Genomic DNA, 13,640 nt, shown 5'->3' with positions numbered 1-13,640 from the left:
AAGCAAGTTGACTCATGACACTATTTGTTTATTATGTTGCAATCGCATATCGCAATATTAACCTCAATAATCGCCCTATTTACCATGCGAATCACTCCGCTTGCCCAGTGTAGTCTGATTCCTGTACGAATTGACACTAATGAGCCGATTCTTTTGAATCTACAGCGTGAAACACATGGCTCATCCAGAGTAATCTGATTCCTGAACAACTGACTCTTTTGAGGCGATTCTTTTAAATCTACAACTTGAAACATCCAGTGTAATCTGACTCCCGAACAACTCTTTTGAGCGATTATTTTGAATCAACAATGTTAAACACACAGCATGACCAGTGTAATCCAATTCCAGAATGAATTGACTCTTAGGAGACAGCATGAAACAGCATAAATTACATTTCAGTATTGAATTAAATATATTTATAACTATGTATTTTCACTTATCCACCATCTTGGTTGATTTTTATCTGTGAGCTTGTTGCTATGAACTCTGGGATTGTCTTATCTCCTGAGGACACATGCGATACTGTCTTGGCCAAAAGAAGGTAGAAGGCAGCACAAGTGCCTTCAGGTGTGTGCCTTTGCTGCCATAAAATGCTGTCTAGACAGGCAGCTCACTAAGTTTTGGAACAGAGTTTTTGTACAGAAAAACTAGGATGGGACAGACAATGCTGACAAGCTGGTTTTGTTTCTGGAATGATCTTATGCTGACTTCTCATTAAAACAATGTGAACCATGATTGAACCATGGTTAAACATATTTAACATCATGTTCATTTAATTTATTTCCTTTGTTTTCAGAAACCTGGGGAAGTCGGGCCTGAGAGTCTCGTGTCTTGGATTGGGTGAGTTTATGGTCTATCTGTCAAAATCTTATGTGGCATACATTAAGAAACCTCCAACAAACAATAGCTGTCTGGTTCATACTACCACATTCTAGTAGTGCTACCATGCTGTAAGACAGCTCAAATCGCCACCATCCAGCCAGTGTCGTTTTGATCTCTTCAGCAGCGCATTACAGATTAGCCGTGTTATCTGTAACTTTATCTTAAGGCTTTACTCAACAGAGTCATTGGTGGAGCACTGGTAATCCTTTAAACCTTGTTTATCATGTAAAAAGCTGTGACTGATTCTTGATCTCTTTACAGGAACATGGGTGACGTTTGGAGGACAGATCCCAGATGAGGTACAATCCGTTTAAATGTTGACTTTCCTAAGCTTTCATGTAATGATGCACCATTTTTTTCACTGTCAATATAAACTGTAAATTTACTTCAAGTAAAGTTGACTTCTGAAATAGCACAATGCACAGGTCAGCCTTTAATAATGTAATAATCTGCAACACCTTGAATGCTCGGTCCCCTCCTCTCCCTTCCATTTTGACAGATGGCAGAGCAGCTGATGACTCTGGCATACGAGAATGGGATCAATCTGTTCGACACGGCAGAGGTCTACGCTGCAGGAAAGTGAGTGAGCTGAAATGAACACGCAACCCACCCCATCAAATTAAAACCTGTAGTATTGCCATGTGCTGAAATATGTTTTTTTTTTTTAATATAATGTTTTTTTTTTATCTGGCCAGTAGTTGAGAAATCAAAATATTTGAAGAAGGTTTCAGAGCATTTGAAGACCACTTTTGGAGGATTTTAAGTAAATGATGTGTGCTACAGTACTGTTATGATTACTTAAACTTAGTTTTAACTTTGGCTCGAAAGTAAGGTATCATGTATGCAAGATAACTCCAATCATGTGGCTTGTCGAAGAGAGTTTTGCTGGCAGACAAAAAAGAAAAAGAAGAAACAAAAAAAAAACAGCCAAAAAATATATATATATTCCTGTATGCTTGTATTAAAGGAGGAGCTGAGGTCACATCTGGAAACCAGAACATTATTGAAACTTGAAAGTGGACTCTTGGGCCTGCAAGCAACCACCCAAACAACACAAGCAGCCCAAAACATTGTTTCAACCTCCCAGAAATGCTCAAACAATCACCAGCAAACCATAGCAATCACTCAGATCATCTATCTAGCCTGTCATCTATTCAGAACAGCTTTGGAACTGCCTGGCAACCACCATGATCACTTTAAACACTGCATAGAAACACCCTAGTAATCTAGTAAATTAGGAACACCTTAGTGACAACCTTGTAAGTGCCTACAAGGCTCAATGTTTTTCTGATGGCCTGGTCGGTCCAGTAGTTCAGATTTTTACTTGCCAGTATTTTCACTGGTCTCAAAAAACAAATATATAATTGCTACAAAATATTACTGATTAGGTTTGGTTTTCAACCTATTTTCAATTTTAAACCCACTCTTAATCAATGCTACGAAGACTTATAAGTCATTCTGAAAATGAAAGACATAGTTGTCTTTTTAACGTCTTAATCTGTTTTAAGTATGAACTTTCCTTAAACATGGGGTCATTTCAAAAGGTGAATTAAAATTTATTTGGCAGCTGATCCAGGGCATCCTTGGGAACAGTGTTCTTTGCCCGTGTATTGCGTGGGAGTTTGTGTTGAGTTTATCGAAGACTTGATGCAAACACACAGTCGTCTTCTTGGCAACATGGTTGGCCTTATAAGTGCCATGTGTATTCATATGAATACCAGATATTGCAGTGACAAACTGGTTACAACTTCTAGTTGTATCTTGGCATTATAGCATCTGCTTTGGTCATACAAGAGAAATGTATCAGCCCTTTGGTGAGCAAGATGTATACAATAATCTGTAGGATTATCCCCGCTTTAAACATAGCATGTGATCATATGACCTAGAAGCAATTCCCCTGACAGAACGGCTATTGAGCCACGCAATATAACAACATGTCAGTACAGAATTTGAAAACAAAAAAATAATATAGTGAGCCCTAAAAAAATCTGATGTTTTTATCAGAATGTAAACCTTTTATGAAATACTGATGTAAAAAATAAATGGGGAAAATACATTTGAAACCAAGATGGCTGGAAAAGTGCACCACATGAAGTAAACATTATACGTGCTTAAATGGTAGTGATAGTATTAGTCTGATAAAATCGTTGCTCTGGATTACAGGGTTTACTTGCTTTTTGTCATCATGAAACAAAGTTGTAATATTGGACATAACTTGACACAGATAAGGTTAGTAAGCCATTTTATCTCACTAAAATCATTTTTTATCAAAGCTAAATGTAGGGGTGGAGACCATTGTCAGGATATTATGCCAGAGGGCTTAGAGGAAAGCATCAGAACTACTGAAAACACTGGCCTAAATTATGCTGATAAGATATGTTTGCAATTTGAGAGATTTCCTTCATGACGGTAACATGTTTGTAGATGTTATTCCCTACAGTGCTATGAATCCATGGATCAAAATGTTCCTCTAAACAAGGCAAGTTGCCAGACACTTGAATGTTTCATAAATAAACTGGGCAAATTAGGTGACGAGAGCAGTTCATAATGTGCTCTATCATTAGCACAGAGCTGGAAGTGGGCATCACAGAAAGTTGGCACATACGAGGTGAGAGGAGTGGGAAGAGATGTGAGTGGGAAGGTCTATTTTCTGTTTATCCGTTCTGAATGATCAGATCCAGCAGTATCTATAGCAGCGGTCAAATGCTTTAAAACCTGTGGGCCGTAATGGGACAAACACCCCTGCGTAAAAATACATTGCCTCTTGGCACAAACAGCAAAATGCTTAGACCAGCAAATACATACATCTGCCCTGGCATGTGAATGTACACATCAACTTGTGTTACATCTATTTCTCTGACTTTTATTCCTTTGCACATAAACATAAACACAGGCCGAGCCGCCCCCTCACACGTCTGGCTCAATCTTAATCTCTTTTTGACATGCTAACGCAAGCATACAACACTCGCATGCATATTCAGATATGCTTCTCGTATTCAGGGCTATCTGCTCTCTAACTGGACCTCCTTTGAAGTTGGTGTATCGGCGGTTCATAGATTCATGTGGACTAGGACTAATTAACTGCACTCTTCAGCTAATGACCACTAAATCAAAGCATGCCATCTTTCGCCGTTTAACTACTGTGAATCAATTTAGATGAAAGGTGTTTGGTCATCTTTGATTGCTTGATTATCTTTACTACACCTTTCTTCGGGATAGCTTATGTTTGTCAATTGGGGGTAGGGCTGGGACAAATATCGATTTTACACAGTCTTGTTTTTTTTATTTTTTTTTTTTTATTAACAGACAGACATACAAACCAAAATAGTGCATTAACGAACAATATAGTAATTCCATAATTCCAGAAATGAAAATAACAGTGTGTGTGTGTGTGTGCATAAGCAAAATAACCATTTATTATTTATTACCATCATCATTACCATCACCACCACCACTCCTCACTACTAACATGCTGCCAACATTGTATCAGTAAATTTTTATTTCTATTCTTATTTCCATCTTTCCTCCTATGTAACAATTACCATTGTCAGCACTCTTCAAAAATAAAAGATACTTTAATAAGATAACCCTCCCCCCACATCTCTTCAATCCCTATTTTCTCCTAAAAATTATTTATTTATTTATTTATTTTTTTTTTTTTTTTTTTTGTATGTTATGTGTAGTGTTTAATGTGCATTAAAACAAGGGGTACAGTGTGAGAGTGTCTCAACTTGGGACAGAGATGCTGTCCCATGGAAACCACTTCTCTCCTGTCTTGCCTGCCTAAGTGTTTGAGGTTTTTCAGTGTATATATACATACATACATACATTTTATTTTATTTTTATCCTTTTTTTCCCCTTTCCCCCTTTCCCTTTTTCTCTTTTCCTCTCTATTCTACGTTGTGATGCATTAAAAACACATGAAAAGATTAGGGGGAATTTTGGAAACAATCAATTGATTTAACTACAGCAGGTGAAAACACCAGGTTAGTAATTCCAAAACAGTACTAACAATGGTAATAATAATAATAGTATTAATAATAACAATAATGATACTGATGACAATGATGGCAATGGTGATAGCAATGATGAGAGCAACGACAATAACAACAGCAAAAAAAAGCAAAAAAAAAAAAAAAATATATATATATATATATATATATATATATATATATATATATATATATATATAGTAATCATAACAGTAACAATAATGATAATAATGGCAATGATGACAAAAATATAGTAATATCCGTGGGTTGATTAAAAAGGTGGGAGGAGTCGAAGTTGAAAGGAGAGAGAGGATTCATAGTTGTAAGAGATCAGAAAGTGTTGGATGGCAGAGGTCGGTTTCAGATCCATAATTATAAGGGGGAGATGTGTATTCCATTGTAATGAAGTCTGTAATAAGGTTTTTCCAATGGTTAATGTGTATTTTGTTACGAGTTTTCCAGTTCATGAGGATCGTTTTCTTTGCGATGGTTAGAGCTATGAGGAGCATTTTAGAGTTTATAGTTTTATCAGTGATTATTGTGAGGTCCCCCAACAAGCAAAGAGAGGGCGATAGTGGGATGTGGTAGCCGACCATAGTGGATAGTGACTGTGTGACCTCTTCCCAAAAGTGCTTGATTGGAGTGCAGTGCCAGGTTGCATGGATGTATGTATCTATAGAATTGTGATTGCAATGTGTGCAAACTTCTGATGTGAAACCCATTTTGGCTAATCTATTGCCTGTGTAATGTGTTCTATGAAGTGTTTTGTATTGTATTAATTGAAGATTCACATTTTTGGACATGAGAAAGATGTTTTTACAGATTTGGGTCCAGAAGTTGGTATCAGGAGCTATTGAAAGATCGTTTTCCCATTTTATTGTTGGTAAGTCTATGGTCTGAAGTTGATTTGAAATCATTTTGTATATTTTAGAGAGAAGTTTCTTTGGAGAGGAAATGTTAACCAAGTCAGATATTGCCGGTGGAAGTTCTAAATTTGTGGCTCTGATGTTTATTTTTGCCAGAACAGAAGATTTGAGTTGTAAGTATTTTAAAAATTCATTGCTCCCGATGCCAAACTCCTGGGCCAATTATGGAAATGTTGTTAATGTGTTAGTTTTGAAAATATGGTTAATGTGGGTGATACCCTTTCAGCCCATGTGCCAAAATTCAGTGTTTTCTTATTGCTTATGAAGTCACGGTTATTCCACAGTGGGGTGAGGTTAGATGGAGCTAGTATAGAATTTGTGATTTGGTGAAATTTCCACCAGGCTGTCAGAGTGGCAGATATAGTTACTGCATTAAAACATGTGTGTTGTTTGATTGATTTGGTGAGGAATGGTATGTCAGCTATATTTAATTCTTTGCATAGTGATTGTTCTATATCTAGCCATATAGTATCGGATTGGGTGGGGTGGATCCATTTGTATATGTATTGCAGTTGGTTAGCCATTGAGTAATAATAAAAATTTGGTGCTTCTAGTCCTCCTTGAACCTTGTTTTTTTGTAGTGTAGTGAGTTTTATCCTTGGTGTTTTATTTTTCCAGTAGAAGTGAGTGATAACGGAGTCTAGTGATTTAAACCAGGTGAGTGTGGGGTGGGTTGGAATCATTGAAAATAGATAATTAATTTTTGGTAAAGTCGTCATTTTTGTTACTGCTATCCTGCCAATTATGGAGATTGGAAGGTTGAGCCATCGAAGCAAATCGTCTTCTATTTTTTTTAGCAGTAGTGTTAAGTTGAGTGTTACCAACTCTGACAGTCTGGAGGAAATCTTAATGCCTAAGTAAGTGATGTAATCATGACATATAGGTATAGGTGATTGGTGGGGTGCCACATCCCATTTGGTTTTATGTAAAGGGAGGACGGAAGATTTATTCCAGTTTATTGCGTAATCTGATATTTTTGAAAAGGACTGGATTGTTTTAATTATTTCTTGAGTAGATGCTAGAGGTTCTTGTATAAATAGTAGAATATCATCTGCATAAAGTGAAATTTTATGTGTTTGTTGTAGTGTTTCAATACCTTTGATTGCTGGGTTTTGGTGGATAGCTGCTGCTAAGGGTTCAATAAAAATAGTGAACAGTCTTGTTTTGAACAATCACTCTGCGCAACCCTCTACACTGTTAGTAAATTACTCGCATATGTAATCAAATGTCACGCTATATGACTAAAATGTGTGTGATTAGCCATTGACTGGTACATTTTCAGATTTTACTTGCCAGTGATTGAGTATTATAGTGGCGAAGAATTTTAGCACTGAGATCCTTTCACTGTGTGTTGAGAAGAAAAGTTTGCCATTGAAAACACTTTTAACAATCTTTCTGTTCATTACAGTCAGTTGTTGATCGAAAACAGCAAAAATAGAAGCATTTATTTCCAATCAATCATACATTGCATGGATGCAGTAAAGAAGCCGTGTGACACTCTCATTAATGCACACAAACAAATCAATTCACAAATCAGGTATGTTTATATGTGTGTGTATAATATATTATAAGAGATATACTGTATGTTCTCTTCCTGGTATTAGTCAAAAGCCTTGCAGTAGCATTTTGAACTAGCTGCTGATGAGACAGGGAAAACTGATTAATAATGAAGTATAAGACATTGCAAAAGTTTAAGCGAGATTAAATAAATGCATTAATTCATTTCTCAAGGTCAGTAAATGACACAATATGTTTCAGCTTTGCAATGGCTCTAAGATGGAAGAAACTACACTTCACAACAACATTAATCTGCTTATCAAATTTAAGTCAAAAATCACAAACACATTTTTAACACGGGAGAGTGTATTCATAGACGGGCATGAGTCTGTTAGTATTGCCTGTACACATCCATTTTGATTAAAAATAAAAATTATTCTCATTTAACTGTAGACAGTTTTTAGCCTTCCAAATTTGAACATCATAGAGACAGTTAAAAAGATATTTAAAAGTACTATCATCACCCGACTTCAAAGGAAGGCACATTTGAGGATCATCCACTTAGCTGTGATAAGAAATGCCATGTTTTTTAAACATTGAGCCGAGGGGTAGCATATATAAGGAAAATAAAACTGGTCCCAAAATTGAACCTTGTGGAACCCCACATTTAATTGATGCTGCTGATGATGAGAAATTTTCCATTTTTACAGAGAACGTTATATCGTGCAAATATGAAATGAACCACTTTAGTGCCATGCCATGAATACCAACATACTGTTTTAGCCGATCAATCAGAACAGCATGATCAATTGTGTCAAAAGCCGTACTAAGATCCAATAAAATCAGGGCAACACAACTACCAGAATCAACTTTTAACAATATATCATTTGTTGCCCTAAAGAGAGCTGTCTCTCTGCTATGACCTGGTCTAAACCCTGATTATAATCAAAAACATCATTATTAGTTATAAATGTAATAAGATGGATAAAAACGACCTTTTTCAAAAAAAATTTACATAAATGGAAATTTGTCTTGTCCAACAGATCTAAAATGGGCTTTTTAAGGAGGGGCTGGATAACTGCATGTTTAAAACTAGGTGGAACATTACCATCAATCAGACTGCTATTAACAATAGAAAGAATAAAAAGACCCAAAGCATCTACCATCTCTTTAAGAAGATGAGGAGGAAATGTATCACAGTGAGAACTAGTAGTCTTCAAGTGTGTGACAATCTCTTTTAGATGTGAAAGTGACACTAGCTCAAACTGAATGAAGATATCAGGAAATGCCATTAAAGAAGAGGGGCTATACCCTTATGGCAAAACGTCACTTGACATTGTCTTATAAGAAAATGATCTATAAAACACAAAGTAGAGCGATTAGATCATTAATCGACTAATCGATCATTAATCGATTAGATCTAATCATCCACAGATTAGAACATGGGAAGACCTGTAACTTGTGGCTTCAATTGAGTTTTTAGGCTTCGACAAGGACAGTGTCATGTGTTTTTAATGCAAATATTATTAGGTAATAATTTACAATCAATTTATGATTTTCTAATTAATTTCTTTCTTAAATTAATTCTGAATTTTGTTCAGCATCTACTAAGACTATTCTTTTAAATGTTAACGTAACATTATTATTAGAATATTATTAAAAAAAAAAAAAAAAGATTTTAATATTTTTTTTAATATTAATGAGGCGAGTTGATAATGATACATTTGCTATTTAATACATTATGAACACAGGTAATTATCAAGAATAAATCAAATGTTTATAGATATATAGCTTGAGAATTGTAAAAGTGTGGTTCTTTGTAAAATAAAAACCTACACAGTGCTTTATTTTTTTTTTTTTGTAGTGAAATTGCCCTATATATAAGAGATGATCTGTTCTGTCATGACACACTGGCTACCTAGTAGTTTTTCCCCTGTTATTACTGTTCGCAACGAGCATATATCTCTGGTGAGCTCCTCAAACGTGTTTGTCACCTGACAATTGTTGAATGGTTGTGGCAGTGATGAACAGGTGTGGAAGAGACAGCTCACTCATGTTAAAGTGACAAACTGTTTCTTTCAATGCATGTGCAGACTGACTTCATGTAATAGTTTATAATCAGATTTATTAAAATTATGCCATTATTTATTCCCGATGTTGTCCACACCAAACACTGCAAGCCTTTTATTACCACAAATCTTAGGTGCGTAGGCTCGAAACATTAAATGCAAGGAAGGAAATGGCTCACACACAATTCATCATCATAATTTGCCATTATTTACTCACCCTCATTTCTCTCTTAATCCATATGACTTTCTTTCGTATAACACAAAAGGAAATGTTTTGCAGAATGTTCATTAAAGTGAACAGTGACTGTTTGGAATGACAAAAGAGTCATAATGACAATGAAAACATACTGTAATTTTTGTGTTTGGGTGAACTATTCATTTAAAAGTTTCCCCTTTCTCAAAAGTTCTCAGTGTGGAATTGAAGATCGGTATTTGAGAGGGAAAAGTGGTGGGTGGGATTTGAGGTGTTTGGTAGTGTAGACTACTGCGGTTGAATTACAGCATAGCAGTTCATTGACTTGACTTGTGTGCAGCCTGGGGGAGATCTCATTTAATGGGAAAATCACAGTGCTTACTGTATCCACATTGAGCCCAATTTGCACCCCCAGTGCCACTAATGGCTGCCATAGGAACTGTTTCTGACACTTCTCCGTGTCTACTTATGGAAAGGAGGCAGTTTTATTCAGGGCTTTTAGCACACCGGTAGTTTTAACACGTATTCACATACCTGACCCCTCAATTGTTTGCTTTAATGTCTACTTACTATAATGTTGAATGAGACATTTAATTTGGAATGAGACTCTCATATAACAAAAAGATTGAAAAGTTGAAATGTGTTTGATGTAATGAAATTGACCAGAGGCATAGCAACAATTATAACACTTTTCACTTTTAGAAATAACAGTATAAAAAATGCTGATGTTTCTTAAAGAAAATCACATATTCTTATAATAAATTCTTTATAAATGTCATATTGTGAAGAGACGTTGAGGATATTTAGAATGTACCCCCCCCACCATTCCTATGCCCCTGAAATTAACCCCAGGGATACCAAAAGGGCCCAAAGTTAAAGAAATACCAAAAAGTTTTTACTCAAGTGTGCAAATAATAATCTTTTGTCACTGAATATTTTCTTTATTTTTATTTCTATGAATACATTGTAGAATATCTATTTAACAAGACTCTGAAATGTTTCCTCAGCTACCAGTCGTGTTGGCTGTAAATGTCAATAAGATGATGGATTAGGCCGATAACCATCTCGTTTTCTGTTCCAGGGCTGAGATGGTGCTGGGCAACATCATAAAGAAGAAAGGATGGAGGTATATTGATTAACAGTGCACAGCTTTTCATTTCCTCTCAGCCGTCTCTTATCTGGTACTGATAACACGGCCCAGTGGCTCTGAGATCACATGAGCTGTGCAATTGTGCCACCATAAACAGCTGACAGACAAAAATATCAAATATTGATGCTCCAGCTCGCTTCGTAGATGTCCTATCTAGATATTAAATTATTGAACAGTCACAAGTCTGTGTTTGTTGTGTACTTGATGTCCTGATATACGCAGATCAGCCAAAATATTAAAACCACCTGCCTAAAATTGCATATGTCCCACTTCTGCTGCCTAACAGAGCCAATCCGCATCTCAGAATAGCATTCTGATTATATTCTTCTCACTACAATTGTACAGAGCGGATATCTGAGTTCAAACCAGTCTGGTCATTCTCTGTTGACCTCTATCGTCAACAAGGCATTTTCATCCACAGAACTGCCGCTCACTGGATGTTTTTTTGTTTTTGGCATCATTCTGACATTTCATCATTCAATAGTCTGAGACTGTTGTATGTGAAAATCCCAGAAGATCAGCAGTTACAGAACTACTCAAACCAGCCCGTCTGGCACCAACAATCATGCCACGGTCCAAATCACTGAGATCACATTTTTTTCCCATTCTAATGGTTGATGTGAACATTAACTGAAGCTTCTGACCCATATCTGCATGATTTTATGCACTGCTGCCACACAATTGGCTGATTAGATAATCACATGGATGATTGTTGACATCCAGGGAGCGGCAGTTCTGTGGACAGAAAGTCCATGGTAACTCAGATAACCACTCTGTACAATTTTGATGTGAATAATATGATCTAAGAACGCTATTCTAAGATGCAAGTTGGTGCTGTTTTGGCAACACAAGGGGGACCTACACAATATTAGACAGGTGGTTTTAATATTGTGGCTGATCAGTGTATGTGTGTTTGAAGTAACATAATCTAGTCATGTTTAATAGAGGCCCTTGGTAAGATGTATTAATTCAAAGCTTGGTGGGCTCTTGAAGTACACGGTTAATGAGAAGCAAAGTAACTGAGCTCTCCACAGGAGATGATCTTTACAAGTGTGTGCGTGTGTGTGTGTTTGCGCGCACATGTGCGTGTGTGTGTGTGCGTGCTGCTTAGTCATCGTGCTAGTCAGTATGCATCAGTATCAGGGCACACAACATCTCACCTTTGCAGAGAGCAAGTTTATTTATGTCTTGTGAATGTGTTTCTTTGTTCATTTTAAATTAAAACGGTAACCTCAAGCCATTATTCTGTTGTAATTGTTTGTAACTCTGTAATTACTTTTTTAAAGCTTTTCACTTACATGTGACCTAATTTGAAATTATTCTCTTTTTTTTGCAGACGCTCCAGTTTAGTCATTACAACAAAAATATTTTGGGGTGGAAAGTATGTATATTTATTTACTTGATTTTTTTAAAAATGAATAATGACACTAGGCAAAAAATACTTGTGTTTGGCTTTGATTTTCAAGAGCAATTTGATTTTAATTAAATAGGTCTTTGAATATGTGAGCTGTATTAAATAGCTAATGTATCTGCTGCTTTTTAGTTCTGGTAAACTGATACGTATTCTTTTAACGTATGGAGTGTACCAATGTGTCTGCCAAATATTGACCAAATTATAACCATTGGTATATCGGTCACAAGAATTCTAAAGGCAATATGAAAAAACAATTGTTTATTTATAATTAATTACACAAATGTACTGTGTTGTATAAAGTTTAGATTTTTATTTTATTTTATTAGTAGTAGTATTATGTGTTTGCCTTGTTTTGTATAAAGAAATACCTTCCAAAATTATTTGTTTCCAAAAAACCATGTTGAATGGATATTTATAATGTTTTTCATCTTTCATTGGCTCTCTGTCACCAATTTTGGCATGTCATGTGTTCAACAGATCCAGTCATTCAATAGAAATGATATAAAATAGATTATATACTTCATTGTAAATTTTGTAAAAGTATAATTCCTGAGCAAAATAGTGATCTGATGACAAAATAAGGTACTGTAAGGGGCTACGTATTGGTATCAACCTAATGGGGTGTAATGATCCATCGGTCTGGATCAGAACATCATTCAAATATTCAAAGATGCGGTTATCTATTCACTGCTTAAACATCGATGTCTATTTTTTTAAGATGCACCTTTATTTTGATATTCTCATACCAGCCACGTCCGTACACATTTCCTTAACGCAATGCAGCAACTTTATTGTATTTATCTTGCTTTATAAGTGCTAAACATGCTTCTCACGTGGAACACGGATGTGTGTGGACTGATTGAAGTTTCACTCTCCTCTATACGTGCTTACCCATCAACGGTGCTTCCCTCAAAATGTGAGCTCCGGTGACAGGAGAACGCAGAGCGTTTGCGGTTAATCACATGCACAATTAAATTGGGTTTCCCTCTGTATTATGGCACATGGGACACATTTGAATTGTGACTTTATTTTTTTATATGATTTGTTTGTTTATTATATACAGTTTTAGTCAGAAGTTTACATACACCTTAGCCAAAGACATTAGACATATAAACTCAGTTTTTCACAATTCCTGACATTTAATCATAGAAAACATTCCCTGTCTTAGGTCAATTAGGATCACTACTTAATTTTAAAAATGTATAATTTATTTCAGCATTATTTCTTTTGTCACATTCTCAGTGGGTCAGAAGTTTACATACACTTTGTTAGTATTTGGTAGAATTGCCTTTAAATGGTTTTACTTGGGTCAAATGTTTTGGGGAACCTTCCACAAGCTTCTCACAATAAGTTGCCTGAATTTTGGCCCGTTCCTCCAGACAGAACTTGTGTAACTGAGTCAGGTTGTAGGCCTCCTTGTAGCCTTATCGGCCTATAGTTTTTTTTTATTATTGCATATTAAATGTTCTATCAATCAAGAGTTGGATAAAATCTATTTATAGTTTGATATCAGTCTT

At 35.8% G+C, this 13,640-nt stretch overlaps 1 protein-coding gene across 4 annotated transcripts in view; it reads left to right on the top strand.

Annotated features, from left to right (window-relative positions):
* Positions 1–13,640, top strand: part of LOC127632762 (voltage-gated potassium channel subunit beta-2-like) — a 208,154-nt gene that overhangs the window by 178,516 nt on the left and 15,998 nt on the right. For all 4 annotated transcript variants that reach the window (XM_052111521.1, XM_052111519.1, XM_052111517.1 and 1 more), the window contains 5 exons: positions 797–840; positions 1,144–1,181; positions 1,382–1,461; positions 10,641–10,685; positions 12,046–12,090. In XM_052111521.1, the coding sequence (XP_051967481.1) occupies positions 797–840; positions 1,144–1,181; positions 1,382–1,461; positions 10,641–10,685; positions 12,046–12,090 (252 nt within the window). The remainder of the gene's footprint in view (positions 1–796; positions 841–1,143; positions 1,182–1,381; positions 1,462–10,640; positions 10,686–12,045; positions 12,091–13,640) is intronic.

The sequence above is a fragment of the Xyrauchen texanus genome, chromosome 39 (assembly GCF_025860055.1).
Source record: "Xyrauchen texanus isolate HMW12.3.18 chromosome 39, RBS_HiC_50CHRs, whole genome shotgun sequence".
NCBI lineage: Eukaryota > Metazoa > Chordata > Actinopteri > Cypriniformes > Catostomidae > Xyrauchen > Xyrauchen texanus.
This window is presented reverse-complemented; position numbering and strand designations above follow the sequence as displayed.